General features: G+C 39.0%; 1 protein-coding gene and 1 pseudogene across 1 annotated transcript; one reads left to right on the top strand and one right to left on the bottom strand.

The window, feature by feature from the left end:
• Positions 1-9,507: 9,507 nt before the first annotated feature.
• LOC141647107 (uncharacterized) lies at positions 9,508-10,545 on the top strand. Its single transcript, XM_074455152.1, has one exon. The coding sequence runs from the start codon at positions 9,508-9,510 to the stop codon at positions 10,543-10,545; it is 1,038 nt and encodes a 345-aa protein (XP_074311253.1).
• Positions 10,546-11,061: 516 nt separating this feature from the next.
• Positions 11,062-19,292, bottom strand: LOC141647097 (uncharacterized; annotated as a pseudogene).
• Between the last annotated feature and the right edge of the window lie 1,530 nt (positions 19,293-20,822).

The raw sequence follows: 20,822 nt of genomic DNA, 5'->3' as shown, positions 1-20,822 counted from the left end.
AGTTAGTTAAACCCTAATTTGGGGATTTGGGGGTTTTGTTGTGTTTCTTGATTGGTAGTAATTGTATGATTGTATGTTAGGAGGAGGATTCGTAGAAGAGGCCTTTTGATAACAGCTGTTGAGATCGTCTGACTGTGTTGCTTTCTAGGTAGGGTTTCCCTACTCAGTATTAGTCCCATAATGTGTTGGTGGTGATTTGTGTTTGTTGATTGTTATCATACGAGTATTGCGACGGTTGTTGGTTTGATTGCTGTTTAGTAGTTATGATTGTTTGTATCTGTCTGTGTTCTTCGGGGCGCGTCCAGGTCCCTGGCTGAGCGGAGTCACTTGCGGGAGTGGCTTCACGCCCATTATTCGCCTTCTGTGGAACCCGCCACAGAAGGGATGTGCACATTAATGGATTTGGGTTTATCGCTCGACGGAGATAAGCGGGGATTAGGTGGGAACGGCTGCGGTCCCCCACTAGCGGCGTGGAGTGACCTGTTGCGATGGGCACTCTGGCAGGGCTACACACTGTAGTGTGTAGTCAGTATTGTGGAGTTGGGAATGGAGTTTGGAGTTTATCTGTGATACTTGAGCTGTGTTGATTGTGTTGTTGGATTATATAAATTGTGTGATTAGTACTGACCCCGTTTATTGTTTTAAAAACTGTGGTGATCCATTCGGGGATGGTGAGCAGTTGTTGAGCAGGTATGAGTCGAGTGACATGGGATAGCTGGGTTGTGCCACCTTCAGATGATAGAGTCTTCCGCTGTAGCATGAGTAGTTTGTTAGACATTTCATTTAGTTGAGTAGACAGTCGGTTTTGAGAACATGTAACCGTATTTTGGTATTTGGTTTTGGATTGTATCTTATTCGCTAAGCTTATACTATTTAAATGTTGTTTCGTTATTGTCTTATGATTATCATTGCCTCGGGGAACCGAGATGGTAACATCTTTATACCTGGGTGGTCCTGGTAAGGCACTTGGAGTATGGGGGTGTTACAAAATGGTATCAGAGCGACGATCCTGAAACCTGTAACCAATGAATCTAATGAACATAGGGAGTCAATTAAAATGAACCCGGGGTAAAGGTTGTAGGAGCTAATGCAAAGACTTGGGAGACGTCCTAAAGTCGCGAACTCGCCCTACAATTTTGAACCGGTCACATGGGGGGTATATGTCAAGGTCATATGTGGTGTTTGTTAGCTTGTATGTGAATGTGACGATATATGTGTTATGAATTGATGGATGTTGGGAGTAGAAGATTGATATGGTGATTGAAAAGTTAGTGAGGTGTATATATATGCTGTTTGTACAAGAAGCTTGATGGTTGTTTATTATGTGGCATTTGATAACATGAAATAGTTGTTTTGTTGATTGAATGAGGAGTTGTGTAGAATCACATGCGTAGTTAGATTATAATGTTGAGTTTATAAAGTTGTATAGTAAGTTGGGATATGAGAGATAACATGCGGGTAGTGTATACGAGTCAGCATGACTCGATCGAGTAGGGGGTACTCGATCGAGTAGGTGAGGTACTCGGTCGAGTGGGTCTGACTCGATCGAGTGGGTATTTGACGTTTTTATAACCAGAATCGTGTTTTTGGGTACTCGATCGAGTATATAGGGCGATCGATCGAGTAGGGGGTCACTCGATTGAGTGGCTGTGCTACTCGATCGAGTATGTTAGAGATCAGAAGGCCTGTTTTGGGTCTGAAGTCGGGGCACTCGATCGAGTATGGTGGGCACTCGATCGAGTAGCCTCTACTCGATCGAGTAGGTTTAGGCACTCGATCGAGTGTGTTCTGGGCAGTCTGTTTTCGTGTTTTGGGGTTATAGTGCTTATGTTCATATCTACCCTTTCTTATATAGTTTCAAGATGCCGCCCAAGAAAAACGCTTTGTATGCGAGAGCTGAGAACATGAACATCGATGGTATCGTTAAGATGTTGGAGCATCAGGATGCTCTTACGGAGGCCCTAAAGAGAGTGGGAAAGGATAAGGACGTTGATCACTCTAAGATCAGTCTTTATATAGCGAGGTTTAACCCAAAAGAGTACAAGGGAACCGGGGAGCCAATTTTTCTTGACAATTGGCATCGTGAGATGGAGAACATACTAGACCTTGTACATTGTCTTGATGAGATGAAAGTAGAACAGGCTGCGTTCTACTTGAGGGAAGCAGCTGGTGAGTGGTGGGACAAGGTGAAAGCGAGTGCTAGAGAGATGTATACGAAGCAGGGCTTACCTGCTATACCTTGGGAAGAGTTTCGGAGGGCTATGAGGAAAGAGTTTGTACCGGAGCATGTGAGGAGTAAGATGAGGGAGGAGTTTGATGAGTTTAGGATGACATCTGATATGTCAGTTGCTGAGTACTACAAGCAGTTTAATGAGAAGTCTAGGTATGCTGAGGACATGGGTTTGAGTGAGGAGAACCTAGCGCTGAGGTTTGAGAGGGGGTTGACTCCCAAGATCATGGACAAGTTACCCGTGGGAGTCCTTACTGATGTTAAGGAAGCTTATGAGAGGGCTGGGAGAGCTGAGAGGTTGGTGGAGATGGCTAAGGAGAGAGTAGTTGAGAAAAGAAAGGCTGAGAGTGAAGGTGGTGGCCAATCTAACTACAAGAAAGGCAACCACAATCAGGCTAGAGCGTTTTCTTCTGGGTCAGGGTTCAGTGTTGGGGCTTCCTTTGGGCGTGGCCGTGTGAGTGGTAGTGGTAGTTGGGGGATGACCTGGTATGGCTGTGGCGGTGTAGGCCACAAGAGACACGAGTGCACGAGTGTACCTGGAGCTTTTCAGAGATCGGCTCAGGGGAGCTATTCTCAGGGGCCGGCACAGAGTTATGCGAGCAATAGACCGACTGGGTCATGGTCTAACCGGGGAGGTCAGAGCTACCAGGGTGGAGGTAACCGCAATGGCGGTAATTCTTATCAGAAACCAGCTACGAACAACAACAACAATGAGGGGTCGAGTGCTAAGCCGACCACATCAGCCAGTACTGTCCAGGGAGGTGGACAGAAGACCAGTGGAAAGCTGTTCATGATGGACAAGAAAGCAGCTGAGGACGATGCACATGTTATCACTGGTGCCTTTCTTGTTAACGGTATTCATACCTTTGTTTTGTTTGATTCGGGGGCGTCTCAGTCGTTTGTATCTTCGAGTCATGTTAAACGGTTGGGTTTGAGGGTATATGAGTCTGTAAGTGAGAAAGTTTTTATACCTTCGGGTGAGTCTGTATCATGTGGGAGGTTGTATAGGGATGTATCTATGATAGTTGGGCAAGTTGATCTACCTGTAGACTTGCCAGAGTTTCCTTTTGATGGTTTTGAGATGATAGTCGGGATGGATTGGCTGGGAAAGTACAAAGCTAAGATAGACTGTCATCAAAAGAAAGTGTCTTTGAGAGGTCCTAAGGGTGTTAGTGTGTCTTATCGTGGGTTTGTGGTCAAACCCAAAGTTAAGTTGATTGCAGCTGTGACCCTGAAGTCCTATCTGAGGAAGGGATGCCCTTTGATCTTGTGCCATGTGAGAGATGACCGCATAGAGAGTCCGACAGTTGATCAAATACCAGTGGTGGGTGAGTTTGCAGATGTCTTTCCAGAGGAGATTCCGGGGTTGCCACCGAAGAGGGAGATAGATTTCACGGTTGAGTTGAAACCGGGGACGGGGCCAATCTCTAAGGCACCGTACCGGATGGGTCCTAAGGAGATGGAGGAGCTCAGGAAACAGTTAGATGATCTGATAGAGAAGGGGTACATTAGACCTAGTGTATCGCCGTGGGGAGCGCCAGTTCTTTTTGTGAAGAAGAAAAATGGGAGCTTGAGGTTGTGCATAGACTACAGGGAGCTGAACCGAGTGACGGTGAAGAACAAGTATCCTTTGCCAAGGATAGATGACCTGTTTGATCAGTTGAGTGGTGCATCAGTCTTTTCCAAGATTTATTTGCGGTCGGGGTACCATCAGGTGAAGATTAGAGAGGTGGATATACCAAAGACAACTTTCACGTCGAGGTATGGCCATTATGAGTATGTGGTGATGCCATTTGGGTTATCTAATGCACCGGCTGTGTTTATGGATTTGATGAACCGAATCTTCAAACAGTTTTTGGACAAGTTTGTGGTGGTGTTTATCGATGACATCTTAGTCTACTCCAAGACTAAGGAGGAGCATGAGGAGCATCTGAGGATTGTGTTGCAGACCTTGAGGGAGCATGAGTTATATGCTAAGCTGTCCAAGTGTGAGTTCTGGTTAGAGAGAGTTGCTTTTCTGAGGCATGTGATCTCTAAGGATCGGGTAGATGTGGATCCGACAAAGATTGAGGCAGTGACAAAGTGGGAAGCACCAAAGAATGTTGCTGAGATCAGGAGTTTCTTGGGTTTAGCTGGATACTACAGACGGTTCGTGAAAGATTTCTCCAAGATTGCTAGACCTATGACAGCCTTGATGAGGAAAGAGAACAGGTTTCGTTAGGATGAGAGTTGTGAGACGGCGTTCCAAACATTAAAGGAGCGTTTGACCACAGCTCCTATCCTAGCATTGCCTGAGGGGATCGAGAACTTTGAGGTTTATACAGATGCCTCAAAGAATGGGTTGGGATGTGTGTTGATGCAGAACGGTAAAGTGATTGCCTATGCTTCTAGGCAATTGAAGCCTTATGAGGAGAACTACCCTACACATGATCTAGAGTTGGGTGCAGTGGTGTTTGCTCTCAAGATTTGGAGACATTACCTTTATGGGGCGACCTTTAAGGTATTTTCTGATCACAAGAGTCTCAAGTACATCTTCACTCAAAAGGAGTTGAACATGAGACAGAGGAGGTGGATAGAGCTAATTGGCGATTATGACATGGATATTATCTACCATGAAGGGAAAGCCAATGTTGTTGCAGATGCTTTGAGTAGGAAGAGTGTACATTCTTTGTGTACAGCTCTATGTTTGATGAGGTTGAGAGATGAGGTGGGGAAGTTTGGGATACATATGATGCAGAGAGGGGGTGCCATGGGAGATTCGACAGTGCAGCCTGATCTTTATGATGACATTCGAGGTAAACAGGCGTTGGATCCTAAGATAGTTGAGTGGAGAGCTGGAGTAGAGAAAGGGACAGTGTCTCGATTCTCTATTCATTCAGATGGTAGTTTAAGGTTTGATGGGAGGTGGTGTGTCCCTAATGATGAGGAGCTGAAAAAGACAATCATGAGAGAGGCACATTATACACCATATTCAGTACATCCAGGTGGTGACAAGCTATACAAGGATTTAAAGAACACGTTCTGGTGGCCTGGGATGAAGAAAGAAACAACTGAGTTTGTGGCCCGTTGCTTGACATGCCAGAGAGTTAAAGGGGAACAGCGACGACCACAAGGTAAGATTCAGTCTTTAGAGGTACCTGAGTGGAAGTGGGAATCCATTTCTATGGATTTTATCGTGGGTTTGCCAAAGAGACAACAGGGTAACAATATGATATGGGTAATAGTGGATAGACTGACCAAGTCAGCTCACTTTGTGCCAATGAAAAATACATGGACTAAGGCACAATTAGCTATGGCTTATCGGAAGAATGTGCTAAAGTTACATGGAGTCCCTAAGGACATAGTATCTGACAGAGATGCGAGATTTATCTCAAGGTTTTGGAAAGAGTTGCAGGAATCTTTGGGAACAACTTTGAAGATGAGTACAGTATTTCATCCAGCGACAGACGGTCAGACTGAGAGAACGATCAAGACTCTTGAGGATATGTTACGAGCTTGTGTGATGGAATTTGGTGGTAGCTGGGAACAGAGGTTGGATTTGATAGAGTTTTCTTACAACAACAGCTATCACACTAGTATTGGTATGGCACCGTTTGAGGCCTTATATGGGAGGAGATGTAGGAGCCCGATTTGTTGGGACGACAGTGCTGAGGCAGTGGTTCTAGGACCAGAGATGGTTGAGCAGATTAAGATGATCATGGAACGGATGAGAGCGGCTCAGGATAGGCAAAAGAGTTATGCAGATCTACATCGCCGGGATATAGAGTTTCAGGTTGAGGATAAGGTTCTTCTGAAAGTGTCTCCTATGCGTGGGGTTATGAGATTTGGGAAGAAAGGCAAGCTATGTCAGAAGTTCATAGGGCCTTATGAGATCTTAGAGCGGGTTGGAGAGGTTGCTTATCGTTTGGCTTTGCCAGCTGCGTTAGAGAGGGTGCATAATGTGTTTCATATATCTCAGCTGCGGAAGTATGTGAGTGATCCGTCACATGTGTTGGAGGCAGAGAGCTTAGAGCTAGATGAGTCCTTGTCATATGTTGAGGTGCCTAAGCAGATTCTTGACCGGAAGGTTAGGAAGACTAGGAGTGGTGAGACAGTTTTGCTTAAGATCCTTTGGTCTAACCACAAGTCTGAGGAAGCTACATGGGAGGCAGAGGAGGCCATGAGAGAGCGTTACCCTTTCCTTTTTGAGCAGGTATGTATGGTTACGGGGACGTAACCTTGTTTCTTTTAGGGGGGGTAGGAGATGATCGCAAAGAGTTCTTAAGAGTTTTTACATCTTTTTGGTGTTGTGTCGGTATGGTTAGTAATGGTTTGAGTCGGGTTGAGTTTGGTTAGTAGCATGTTTTTATGTTGAGTTTTGTTTTGGTTGTTGTGTCGGGAGTGTAGTGGTATGTTTTTGTTTTGTTCTGGTTTGAACTTCGGGGACGAAGTTCTTTTTAAGGAGGGAAGACTGTAATACTACGGTTTTATGAGTCTCTGGGTACTCTATCGAGTGGGCCTTACTCTGTCGAGTAAGGGTGTTTTACGATTTAAAACAGTTTCTGACCTGTTGGGTACTCGATCGAGTAGCCTTGATACTCGATCGAGTAGGCGGCACTCGATCGAGTATGTCGATTACTCGATCGAGTAAGCGGTTTACGGGGGATGATTTGTCGGGTTTTGTTAATAATGCGATTTAATATATAAACACTTCCGTCACTTTCTTAATACACTTTTACAAACCTAATTACTTTCAAAAGAGAAAACAATCTACGTTCTTCGCATCAATCGCATTATTGGCAAATCTCGGAGCTTGGAAGGTCGGAATTCACCTTTCTTTACACCTTTGTGATCCTTGCGTCGAGGGTAAGATCTACGTACTGTTTTTATGGTATTTCGTTAAAGTTAGTTAAACCCTAATTTGGGGATTTGGGGGTTTTGTTGTGTTTCTTGATTGGTAGTAATTGTATGATTGTATGTTAGGAGGAGGATTCGTAGAAGAGGCCTTTTGATAACAGCTGTTGAGATCGTCTAAGTGTGTTGCTTTCCAGGTAGGGTTTCCCTACTCAGTATTAGTCCCATAATGTGTTGGTGGTGATTTGTGTTTGTTGATTGTTATCATACGAGTCTTGCGACGGTTGTTGGTTTGATTGCTGTTTAGTAGTTGTGATTGTTTGTATCTGTCTGTGTTCTTCGGGGCGCGTCCCTGGCTAAGTGGAGTCACTTGCGGGAGTGGCTTCACGCCCATTATTCTCCTTCTGTGGAACCCGCCACAGAAGGGATGTGCACATTAATGGATTTGGGTTTATCGCTCGACGGAGATGAGCGGGGATTAGGTGGGAATGGCTGCGGTCTCCCACTGGCGGCGTGGAGTGACCTGTTGCGATGGGCACTCTGGCAGGACTACACACTTTAGTGTGTAGTCAGTATTGTGGAGTTTGGAATGGAGTTTGGAGTTTATCTGTGATACTTGAGCTGTGTTGATTGTATTGTTGGATTATATAAATTGTGTGATTAGTACTGACCCCGTTTATTTTTTTAAAAACTGTGGTGATCCATTCGGGGATGGTGAGCAGTTGTTGAGCAGGTATGAGTCGAGTGACATGGGATAGCTGGATTGTGCCACCTTCAGATGATAGAGTCTTCCGCTGTAGCATGAGTGGTTTGTTAGACATTTCATTTAGTTGAGTAGACAGTTGGTTTTGAGAACATGTAACCGTATTTTGGTATTTGGTTTTGGATTGTATCTTATTCGCTAAACTTATACTATTTAAATGTTGTTTCGTTATTGTCTTATGATTATCATTGCCTCGGGGAACCGAGATGGTAACATCTTTATACCTGGGTGGTCCTGGTAAGGCACTTGGAGTATGGGGGGTTACACGATTAATCGGAATAGGGCAAGGCTGGTTGTGACGGTTGCAAAGAGTGGGGTGGTCGTCGGGGATGGCTTAGGGTGGTCGTCGGAGGATGGGTAGTCATGAAGGTGAAAGGGCGGAGGATCTGTTTTATGTTTTTCTATTTTTTTTAAGAGGGGTCATGATTTTGTGGCGGCGTCGATTGGTGGTGCAGGGAGGAGTGTGCTTGCGCGGCGCTGGGGTTGTGGAGTGGTGGTCGGCGCGGGGATGGGAGTGTAGAGTGGTGGTCGACAGCGCTGGAGTACTGGTGGCTGGGGAGGGCGTTGGGTGTTTGGGGTTTTCAATCTCTCTTATTTCTCCCTCCCTCTTGTTTTTCTTTTGGTTGGGTGAGAAATAAGAGGGGTATAATTGGAATAACAGGAGAAAATGCTCGGAATTGAGTAAATTAGTGCGTGGGATTTAGCATTTGCGTTTTTTTACGTAGTTGCTCATTTATGGACAACATTACTCTTTCATGGACTTTTTGCCATTTTTTTACATACTTCTTAACCTTTCCCAAAAAAAAAAAAAAAAAAAAACCTCTTAATTTTTTTCCTCACCAAACTAATCAAATCCGACAAATTACTCAATTATGGACGCTAGTTCTTCTCATGTCGATCAAGTAATAATTCTAACTTTATTAACTAATCATGGTTGATCTAACTAAATTAGGGTTTGAAGAAAATAATGAAACCTAAACTTATGGTCGGAGTCTTAACGTCGCCAGTGGCTGCGGTGGTACTTGGTAGGCAAAAGTGGGGTGTTGTGGTGTGGAAGACGACCATAATGGTGGCTTTACTGTGCCGGTGGTGGCAGGTCTTTCACTTAAGTTACGGATAATGGTGGCTTTACTGTGCCGGGTGTTGACTGATATTGCTTATTAGGATCTTATTCAAATACATAATCAGTTCAACCGATAAAAGACTAATATGTTAAATTGATCAATTAAACAACGTAAGCAACTACTCCCTCCATTCAACTCCACTTTGCAACTAAGGGTTTTGCACAAACATTAAGGGTGTGATTAAACATATTAGGGGGAAAATATGAAGTACAACTCAAAAAGTAAATCTGCTTTATTAGGGGGGAAATCAAGTAATGTTAAGCATATCATTAGTGTGGTAATACTCCCTCCAAACTGTACTTCCTGTTTACATTTCCCCACCAAATTTTAGATGAGTTTACAAACCCCACCATTTCCCTCCAAAAAGCATCAAATCAGCAACTTGAGTTGTTCCTTTACATAACCTGAATCACTTCTATTATTACACATTTCTTGAGCCAACAAAATTACACTTTATTTTCTCTAAAAAAATTACAGATTTCAGTCTCAAGTTTCACAGTTTTCAGTCAAAAAATTACAGTTTTCAGTCAAAAAAATTACACAAACATCTCATTACAATGTCGGGCAAGTGTCTTTCAGAAGATGGTAGGCAGGAAGTGGCCATTTACATGCTCCAGCAGTCAGAAGAAGGGAAACTCAGTCGTGGTGCATTCAAGGAAGCAGCTGTGAGGTTTGGAGTCAAGGAAAGAACAATTTCTGATATATGGAAACTTGCAAAAACACCAAGAATAGTTGGTCAAAAGTTAGATGTAAAAAGCAAAAGAATTGGCAACAAGAATAGGAAACGTATACTACCTAACCTAGAGCAAATAAAAGCACTAGAATGGGAAAAAAGAGACACCATGGTAAGGGTCTCAGAAAACACTGGAGTTTCAGTAGGAACAGTCCACTCATGGTTTTGTGCAGGTTTACTAAAACCACACTCAAACTCACTACATCCTCAACTCACTGATGCAAATAAGGTCCATAGAATGAAGCATGTTTTGAAGTGCTTACTAGTTGAACAAGTCGTGCAAGAAATTATAGATTTAAATGTAATGCCAATGACAAAGATCAAATTTGCAGAGATGAGCAATGTAATACACATGGATGAGAAGTGGTTTTACATTAGTTATGATGGTCACAAGTTTTATGTGGTTGAAGGGGAAGAATTGCCATATAGGAGTTGTCAATCAAAGAGGTATATCACAAAAGTCATGTTTATGTGTGCAGTTAGTAGGCCAATTTATTCAGAAACTGGAGAGTTACTCTTTGATGGGAAAATTGACATGTTTCCTTTCACTAAACAACAACCAGCAGAAAGAGCAAGTAGAAATAGACCAAGGGGAACATTGGAGACAAAGCCAATTGACTCAATCACAAAACAAGTTACAAGGCAATGCATTATTGAACAAGTGATTCCAGCAATCAAGAGTAAATGGCCTGAAGGAGCAAGTAAGCATATATTCATACAACAAGATAATGCTAGGCCTCATATAAAGAACAATTACCCAGAATTTATGGCTGTTGCAAACACAGATGGGTTCAACATTGAGTTAGTTTTCCAACCTCCAAATTCACCAGATTTAAATGTTAATGACCTTGGTTTTTTTTAGGGCATTACAGTCCTTAAAATAAAAAAAAAGCAGCTAGGTCAGTTGACGAACTAGTCAATTCAGTTATGCAAGCATTTGTTGATTATGATGCATACAAACTCAACAAAGTTTTCCTCACACTTCAATGTGTTATGATTGAAATTATGAAAGCTACAGGTCATAATGACTTTGCAATCCCACACATGTCAAAGGATCATCTTGCTGCCCTTGGCTTATTACCAAGAAATTTGGAGGTTAATGAAGACCTTGTAAGGGAATGCATTGGGTATTTATAAGGAATAGGTCAAACTGAAGGGTTAGAGTCCTTTATGGGTGAATTAGGTTTTAATGTTGGAGCAAACCAGTCAGGGGCGTCTTAAAACTAGTAGAGGTCCGGTGCGGAAAAAAAAATGAGGCCCTAAAACATAAGGTTGAAACTTTATCGAAACAAATTGTCAATTTTCATTTGCTCAATGAATAAAAGTACACAAGTAAAATTTGATAACATCATCCAATCGTTCAAAACACTCCTCATTTCTACTTGAAAATGATCCTCCTGCGAGCCTTTCTTGAAGCAAAAATGTCGATCAAACTTTCATAATCAATCTTCTTCAACAAATCTTTCTCTATGGCTATCAATGTTAATCCGTTAAGTCGTTCTTGTAACATCGTAGAGCGTAAATAAGATTTCAGCAACTTCAACTTTGAGAAACTCCTCTCTACAGATGCAACTGTCATAGGTATAGTCAACAAAATTCGATACGCAATAAATGAAATTTGGAAATAATATTTACGTTTCAAAAACGATAAGATATCAATGGCTCTCATATCTTGATCAGGCAACATATCTTTGAGCAATTTTAACTCCATATAAAGATCATTTCCATCAATATCAAATCGTTTGCCACTAGTAAGAGCCTTTTGAAGATCAATACAATTAGAATATAAGGTCTCATTATCTAATGATTGCAAATGAGTAGAAGTGAATAAAAATCCAAAAGTATTTTGAAACTCTTGATATTGCTCAAATCTTCTATTAAGTGAACCAATAGCTTGATCAACAATAAATAAGAAATAATTCACTCGAAATGATTCTTCGGTAGTTTGGTGAACAACATCAGACGAGCTACTTTGATTTTCATCAAAATGTTTTTTCTTTCGAATTTCTCGCCTTTTTGGAAATACGGGATCAACACTAAGTTCAATAGCAATGTTTTTGCTACACTTATAGCATCAGGAAATCCAAATTCTCTATATTCTTCAAAAAACAAAACCAGTTTTTTAATATCTTCAATGGCTACATCAAGAACCATATTATGTGATTGTAAGTTTTTACTAACATAATTAATTCTGTACAATATTTCATACCAAATGACTAGTGCTACCAAAAACTCAAAATCACCAAGTTCATTTTTGGCTAAAGATTTAGCTTCACCTCTTATCTTAGAATCATTATCAGTTTCTCCTACTTGAAGTAAAGCTTCACGTACCTCCTCAATTTGAAATCTTATAGCTCTTACACTTTCCACACGACTCTCCCAACGAGTAGATGACAATGGTTTTAGAGTAAGTTCAGGTACATTTTCTTTCAAAATCTTCCATCTTTTTGTTGAATTGGCAAAAATAGTGTATATTCGTTGAATGACTCCAAAAAAATCTTTTGCCTTAACATAACTATTGGCAATATCACATAATGTTAAATTTAGACTATGAGAACCACATGGAGTAAAAAAAGCTCGAGAGTTTACATCTAAAAGCTTTCTTTGTACACCTTGGTGTTTACCTTTCATATTTGACCCATTATCGTAACTTTGTCCTCTCACATTATCAACATCAAAGTCAAGTGATTTCAACTCATTTAACAAAACATTAAAAAGACTTTGCCCAGTAGTATCATCTACATTCAAAAATGCTAAAAAAGATTCTTGAACACAAATAGAACTTGAAGACACATCAACATATCTCAAAATCAATGACATTTGTTCTTGATGACTAATATCAGGTGTACAGTCAAGAATAATGGAAAAATATTTTGCTTGCTTCACATTTTTAATAATTTCAGATTTGATCGTAAAAGCAATAAGAAGTATCAACTCATTTTGAATATTATGACCAAGATAATGAAAATGAATATCAGAATTGGTTACGCGCTTAACATTCTCTTGAATAATAGGGTCAAATTTCGTTAACATTTCAATTAATCCTAAAAAATTACCATTGTTATTTTGATACAATCTTTCTTTTTTGCCGCGGAAAGGTAAGTTATGCTTTGCAAGAAATTCCACAACATATATAATTCTCTGCAACAATTTTTTCCAATGATCTCTCTCTTTTTTCATTTTCTTTTTAGCAATTTTATCAATTGTTTGATCCTTTTGAACTCGTTCACGCAAATCATACCAAGTAGACATATTAGTAATATGTTCAACACCCTTTTCGTGCTCCTTGAGTCTAGCACTAACGTGACACCAATCCGAAAAACCCTCATTATCTAATTGACCTCTAGCCGCCCCTTTCCTAAATACTTTACAGCAAAAACAGAATATTTTATCAAGCTCCTTTGAATACACAAGCCAATCTCTATCACATTTCTCTCCATTTGACAAAATTCTAGTGAACCATGTGATAAGGCTAAAGTCGTATCACCTTAATCAAAATAAACCTAAACTACTACTAACAAAATAGCTAGCGGTAAGTCAGGGTCGAATCCACAGGGAGGCGGTGATTATCTAGTTTGTTTATATTTAAATCTGTCTTAAAGTAACCAATTGTGGGGGTTTGTTTTGCTTGTATGCTAACCAACTAATTGCAAGTAATTTAAAGGGTTTAAAACAATGATATTAAAAGTCTAGGATTTCCGGTTCACTAGGTCAATTATATGGGGTCTATTAATCAATTGCTAGATCTGTCAAGCTGTCTAAGGTCATAAGATCGGTCGAGTCTATTATGCCCTTTAGATCGATTCTAACATGCGGTCGCTATAATTAGATACAATCTATTTGATTATCGCAGCCTATATTAATTCTAACCCGGTCGGTGAAAGGATTAATTCGCTAGACTAATTAATAACTCAAGCCTAAGTTAATTAACTAGAATAAGAACAATAATCAAACGACAACTTATATGATTTCCCTAGCAATTAATCAATTTTCCCGTTTTAATTAACCTAGATCCCCTTCATCCTAGATGAGGAAATTAGCTACGCATAATAGAAAGAATAACAATAATAGTAATGGAAAACATGATGAACAATAATAAAGATAAACAAGTAATTGAAATAATAATTGAAGAAAGATTAGAACAATACCGTAATTAAAGGCAATAGATCCGAACAATAATTAAATTAAACTAAGTATTTGAGAGAGTTTTCTAAGGTAGCTATACTAAACCTATGTAAAATAAGGCATAAAATAACCTAGAGTACGAGTTTTGGTATTTATAGTAGTCATTACCGACTTAAGGAAATTTGCGGAATATTGCGGAAACTAGTGGTTCCTCGATCGAGCCAAGGTGCACTCGATCGAGGCACCAATTTCCAGATACCCCAACTCTCGACATTGCAAAGTTTATTGATTAGGTTGGTTCCTCGATCGAGTCGAGAGGTGACTCGATCGAGCATGAAGTTCCTCGATCGAGCCAAGGTTGACTCGATCGAGGCAACAATTTCCTGCTTCGCGCACTGAACTTCAAACGGCCGCCATTTCTTCGTTACTTGTCAGAAACAAGCGATTTTTGCGGTGTTGGAAAGCTAAGAAGATAAGTTTTCACCTCAAATTAGAATCAATTGAAACTCTGTTGTAGAACTCGAGATATGGCTCTTCAAATTAGGCACTTATAATAAAAGCTCTTTTCTTCGTGTTTTCTTCTTAACTTCTCTTCCTTCATTCTTATGGATTCTCGCTATGCTTCGTGTATCCCTTTATGCCCACTCCGTGATGCCCATTTCATTCCTTTGCTCCTCAAATGCATCATTCCTGCATTAAACATCAAAAGGCGGAAGTATCGACATTCTAAGATAAAAGGCATATTATTAACATAATTTAGCACGAAAACCGTATCAAACGCAATTAAGGGGAGGCATAAATATGCATATAATTATGACTCATCAAACTCCCCCAAACCATCTCTTTGCTTGTCCTCAAGCAAAGCAATACACAATACAAAAGGCAATCATACAAATGACGAATAAACAACTCAGAGCTAATGTTTAATGCACATACAAATCCCAAGCTATCCATATCTGTAACAAAGTAATGACCAAAGTGTAGCAATAAAACAAATTCAAAGGTACGGGAAATAGAAAACGTAGCTCAAGTCTCAAGTCACCATACTATAGACAAATGCCAAATACCTTTCGACCTTGCAAGACAAATTAGTCGGATTCTCGCAGATTCACTCATGCACTCATAAGTATATAGGGTGAGTTATATGTGAAGATAGAAAGAAGTAGAAACACTCACTCAACTTATGAAACATGCATGCAATCTAATGTGACAGAGATTTCCCCAACTAATATGCAATTACATATGTAGACAAAAGTACATGTATCAAGGACAATAAGGGTGGAACATGGGTTAAAGGGATAGAAATGGTTTGTGCCGAGGCACGTTATGGATATGTGGAGCTAAGACGGTAGTCGCAGCGCGAACCAAAACCAAATCTTAAAATAACAGATGAACCCAACTTAGAGAAATGATCTCAACTTTACAACACATGAGAATGAATGAAGTATTCTCCAACTATGCATTAGACTCTATGACCATCCTTTTGATCCTTGACAAAACCAAATGAAGCAATCTTTTTATTTTCTTTTCTCTTTTTCGATTTTTTCTTTCTTCTTTTCTTTTTTTTCTTTTGCTTCATATTTTTCGTTTTCCAACACAAGGATACAACACAATTGCCAAATAATGATCTTGCTATACCCACATGACAAAAATAAGTCCCAACCCAACCATAATAGCAAAATAACCATGATAAACAAGCAACTGCGACTGTCCCGAAAAGGTAGGCAAATTCTTGGATTGTAGCTCATAGGATGTAATTTAAGATTGGCTACAAGGGTTCAAACGGGCTAACAAAAGGTAATGTAAGGCTTATTTGAACGATAAGAATCGCCTATCCACATGTACTTAGTCAAATGAAAGCAATAAAAGTATCAAGAAATCAATGTCACACTTATGCAATTTGATATTACACATTCCACAAGGAGAAACCACACTCAAGCCTAATTGACAATGAGACCAGTTTATTGATGTTCCTGGACTTGGAAGCTCTATAGACCTCAGAATTTAAGTAGTTTACCAACGTAATTATGTCAAATCTAATCAATATAAGGCATGTCAATACGGTAAAGACTTGAATTATGAGCTTTGTTTTCATGGCTAACGAGTCAAAACAATGTACATGGACAACTATATAGGATTCAAATGCAAAAACAATGCAATTTAACATCATAGTTATTAAAATTCACCAAGACTCGACCTAAAACAAAGGAAAAACCTGTTTTCGTGTTTTGAATTTTTCTACTTTTTATGGATTTTTATATAAAGCACGCAACAATAATTAAAGCACACAACATAAATAAACTCCTCCCCCAAACCTAAATGTCACAGTGTCCTCATTGTGACGCCTACAGCATAGCAATCACACACAAATACAGCAACCTAAAGGACACAACTAACAAAAGGAATGCAAAAGAAATAGATAATACAATTAAAAGAAGGTACAAGGGAAGAGAATACCGGGTAAGAGCTTATGATTCCCCCAAACCAGCTGCAAAACAGGGGAAAATATCAACCGCGCAAATCCTATCATCGTCTGGCTACGTTACTGACCCAAAATACTTGAGTACTCGATCGAGCCCTATGACACTCGATCGAGGATCCATTCTGTCGAGCATATTTCCTGCATTTAAAATAAATTCGCACACAAATCATAATCAATACAAGTTAAAGCTCGCAACAGTAAATCAAAAAGTAGCGCATGTGCTACACACAAACATAAGTAGCACCAATAAATAGTCCAAGCAAAGAATAAAAACAATGAAAAATGTCCTGGCTCATCAAACTCAAAGTTTATAAAATATGAGCAATGCTCATCATTCTTCAGGTCATCCTCTTGAGGAAGGAGATAAGGCACTTCGTCCATCATAGAAGCTTCATAAAAAACGCTAACTGACTCCTCTCTTAAAATTTCAACTTCCAAAGCATCCAACTCAGCTTCTACTTCAGTACTCTCAACACAACTGTAAACCATCTCAGGAGGAGGATCATCTCCATAAATCAGCTTCTCTATCTCATCCACTTCCTTGCTCCATGGATATGACGCAACAACAGGGGCGTCATGTGGATTCCAAGAATGAACCGTGGGTTCGAAGTAACTTGCCAATGTTGGAATCTTTGGCATTGTAGAAGTCACAGCTGCAGAAATTTGAGTGTCCTCTTCAAAGGACGGATCTTCTGCAAAAGTATACCGCTCGTAGTCAAGGGTACTCAAGTCTTCCACTAGACTTACTTCTCTTTGAAATTTTCGTCCATAGCGAAAAGTCTTTTCTGGCTCGGGATCAAAAGGTATAATCTCTAAATTGTTAGACCTGGGCATAAACGAAAACAACAAGAAAAGATAAAACTGTCTCAAGGAACTGAAGTTCCCTGAAACAAAAGACAAAAATAAACAGAAACAAACAGAACAATTGTTGCTTCCCCGGCAACGGCGCCAAATTTGATAAGGCTAAAGTCGTATCACCTTAATCAAAATAAACCTAAACTACTACTAACAAAATAGCTAGCGGTAAGTCAGGGTCGAATCCACAGGGAGGCGGTGATTATCTAGTTTGTTTATATTTAAATCTGTCTTAAAGTAACCAATTGTGGGGGTTTGTTTTGCTTGTATGCTAACCAACTAATTGCAAGTAATTTAAAGGATTTAAAACAATGATATTAAAGGTCTAGGATTTCCGGTTCACTAGGTCAATTATATGGGGTCTATTAATCAATTGCTAGATCTGTCAAGCTGTCTAAGGTCATAAGATCGGTCGAGTCTATTATGCCCTTTAGATCGATTCTAACATGCGGTCGCTATAATTAGATACAATCTATTTGATTATCGCAGCCTATATTAATTCTAACCCGGTCGGTGAAAGGATTAATTCGCTACACTAATTAGCAACTCAGGCCTAAGTTAATTAACTAGAATAAGAACAATAATCAAACGACAACTTATATGATTTCCCTAGCAATTAATCAATTTTCCCCTTTTAATTAACCTAGATCCCCTTCATCCTAGATGAGAAAATTAGCTACGCATAATAGAGAGAATAACAATAATAGTAATGGAAAACATGATGAACAATAATAAAGATAAACAAGTAATTGAAATAATAATTGAAGAAAGATTAGAACAATACCGTAATTAAAGGCAATAGATCAGAACAATAATTAAACTAAACTAAGTATTTGAGAGAGTTTTATAAGGTAGATATACTAAACCTATGTAAAATAAGGCATAAAATAACCTAGAGTACGAGTTTTGGTATTTATAGTAGTCATAACCAACTTAAGGAAATTTGCGGAATATTGCGGAAACTAGTGGTTCCTCGATCGAGCCAAGGTGCACTCGATCGAGGCACCAATTCCCAGATACCCCAACTCTAGACATTGCAAAGTTTATTGATTAGGTTGGTTCCTCGATCGAGTCGAGAGGTGACTCGATCGAGCATGAAGTTCCTCGATCGAGCCAAGGTTGACTCGATCGAGGCACCAATTTCCTGCTTCGCGCACTGAACTTCAAACGGCCGCCATTTCTTCGTTACTTGTCAGAAACAAGCAATTTTTGCGGCGTTGGAAAGCTAAGAAGATAAGATTTCACCTCCAATTGGAATTACTTGAAAATCTGTTGTAGAACTCGAGATATGGCTCTTCAAAGTAGGCACTTATAATAAGAAGCTCTTTTCTTCGTGTTTTCTTCTTAACTTCTCTTCCTTCATTCTTATGGATTCTCGCTATGCTTCGTGTATCCCTTTATGCCCACTCCGTGATGCCCATTTCATTCCTTTGCTCCTCAAATGCATCATTCCTGCATTAAACATCAAAAGGCGGAAGTATCGACATTCTAACATAAAAGGCATATAATTAACATAATTTAGCACGAAAACCGTATCAAACGCAATTAAGGGGAGGCATAAATATGCATATAATTATGACTCATTACCATGTTTAAGAAAATTGTCTAGACCATCTATCCTTGGGGCCTCTTTCAAATGATAAGTCTCTTCGGGGACCTTTATCCGCTAAAATACTGATCATATCATTGTCAAGCGCATTCCAATTTCTTGGATCAAAAATATCTAACACATTCTTAACATTATTAGCATTTTTACCATCGAGGGTCGCCTCTCCATTAACATCATCATTCCTATTGTTTCTATTTTCATTATTGTTGTTGTCGTTATTATTAAAAACACCGTCATCATTAACATTACTATCATTATTCTGGTTGTAATGACCGTCTTTATTATTATTATTATTAGCATTGTCATTATCAGAAATTAGAACCACATCACAAGAAACCTCTTTTTGATCACAATTTGCAACAATTTCATCGACAATAACCATATTTTCACTATCAATTGCACTTTCAGCAGCAGTACTAGACTCTTTTATAATAAACTTATCAAGGGCTCCGGTTTGGGATCGGGTTAACTCTTCTATACGCTTTCTTTTTTTACGCTTTTCAGACTCACAATCAAACTTTCTTATTCTCGGTGGCATGTTAACAATTGGTAAAAGGGAGGGAAACAACCTGATAGAGCAACCTTATTAATGCTAGTCTTCACGGTATGAATGTAATTCCATCAAATTTGCAAATTCAATCACCAAACCTTCATTAAAATACAACATGAATAAATTAATCAAATTCACCAAAATATATAATCATACTAAAATTTGGTCAGAATCATCGATTAAGAATCTGACCCATCTTAGATGTATTCGAGAATTCGACTATTCGTCAATCGTCATAACTCATAATCGTCAACAACAACAATTGGATATGAGTCTGAATTTTAATAATTGATACAAAGCAAATTGAAAAGAAAATTACCTATCAGAATCCTCCTTTTGAGTTCAAATTGATGTGTTTGGTTGATTTCTTCTCAAAACAAAGTAATAGCTAAATTCTTGGTAATTGATTAATCTGATTTCAAAGGAAAAATGAGAGATTAAGGTTGATTGTGAATTTGTGCTTGAGATTGAAAGATATATAGCTAGAATTTTTGAACGTTTGATTGTTTACTTAGGTTTTTGGGTTTGGATTTTGGAAATCTTAAACGCCAATTTGGGGAAAGAATAATGAGCGTGATTGACTGATTGCGTGATATCATATTAAGGTTTCAATCTGAAACGCTAATTTGGGGAAAGAATATTAAGGTTTTTTTTTTTTTTTTAAAGGGATTGATACCGACTTTGGGCCTAAATTTTGGAGGCCCTGTTCGAGCGCTCAGGGCTGAACTGGGCCTTAGCCGCCCCTGAAACCAGTAATTTAGAAAGTCTAAGTACTGAATAAGGATGACTACTGTTTTTGGGATTTGTTTAGAGAATAAACATTTCAATTGTAAGAAATGTTTAACTTCTAATTGGAGTAAAACTACCAATAAAATTAGTACTATGTATTCTGATGTTAGTAAAACTCCATGCTACTAAATCCTAAAAGTTACTTTGTATATTAATATTGTCATAATACAAATAAAAGATAGTGTTCTCATACTACTATCACTAACACTCCATACACGTAATGATCTATGAGTATTCAATACAAACTAATAAAAATTGGAGTGTTACTAGAATTCAAGCAACTCTGTATTGATACCTTTATTATCTTTATAAAAGGAGTCAAGCGATTACAGAGAGTTTAAATTATATGCAAATTTTTTTTTTGAGTGATATGGGAGTTAACAATAGAGTGAAAGATATATAAACTGGGAAAAATACCGAAATATCATCATATATAAAGTGTTATGATGTATCCTATCAAGCATGTTTCATTCCTGTTTTATTTTAACTATCCAAAGAAATATAAGATTGAGTATGTAAATTTTAGTAAAATCAAATACAGCTCTATTTAAATGAAAAATGGGATAGTACCGCCCATCAACTGATAGTCATAAAACGAATGTATGAAAATTATTTTGAGATAAACAAACAAAGAAAGCGATAGACTATTTTTGGGTGGAAGGAGTACCAAAAATTTATATTATCAGGCCTGTCGTCATCTCTAGAATTCTGATATACGAATGTTTAGGA

Source organism: Silene latifolia, chromosome 1 (genome assembly GCF_048544455.1).
Source record: "Silene latifolia isolate original U9 population chromosome 1, ASM4854445v1, whole genome shotgun sequence".
Taxonomy (NCBI): domain Eukaryota; kingdom Viridiplantae; phylum Streptophyta; class Magnoliopsida; order Caryophyllales; family Caryophyllaceae; genus Silene; species Silene latifolia.
The sequence above is the reverse complement of the archived record's forward strand: the minus strand, read 5'-3'. Positions and strand labels throughout refer to the sequence as shown.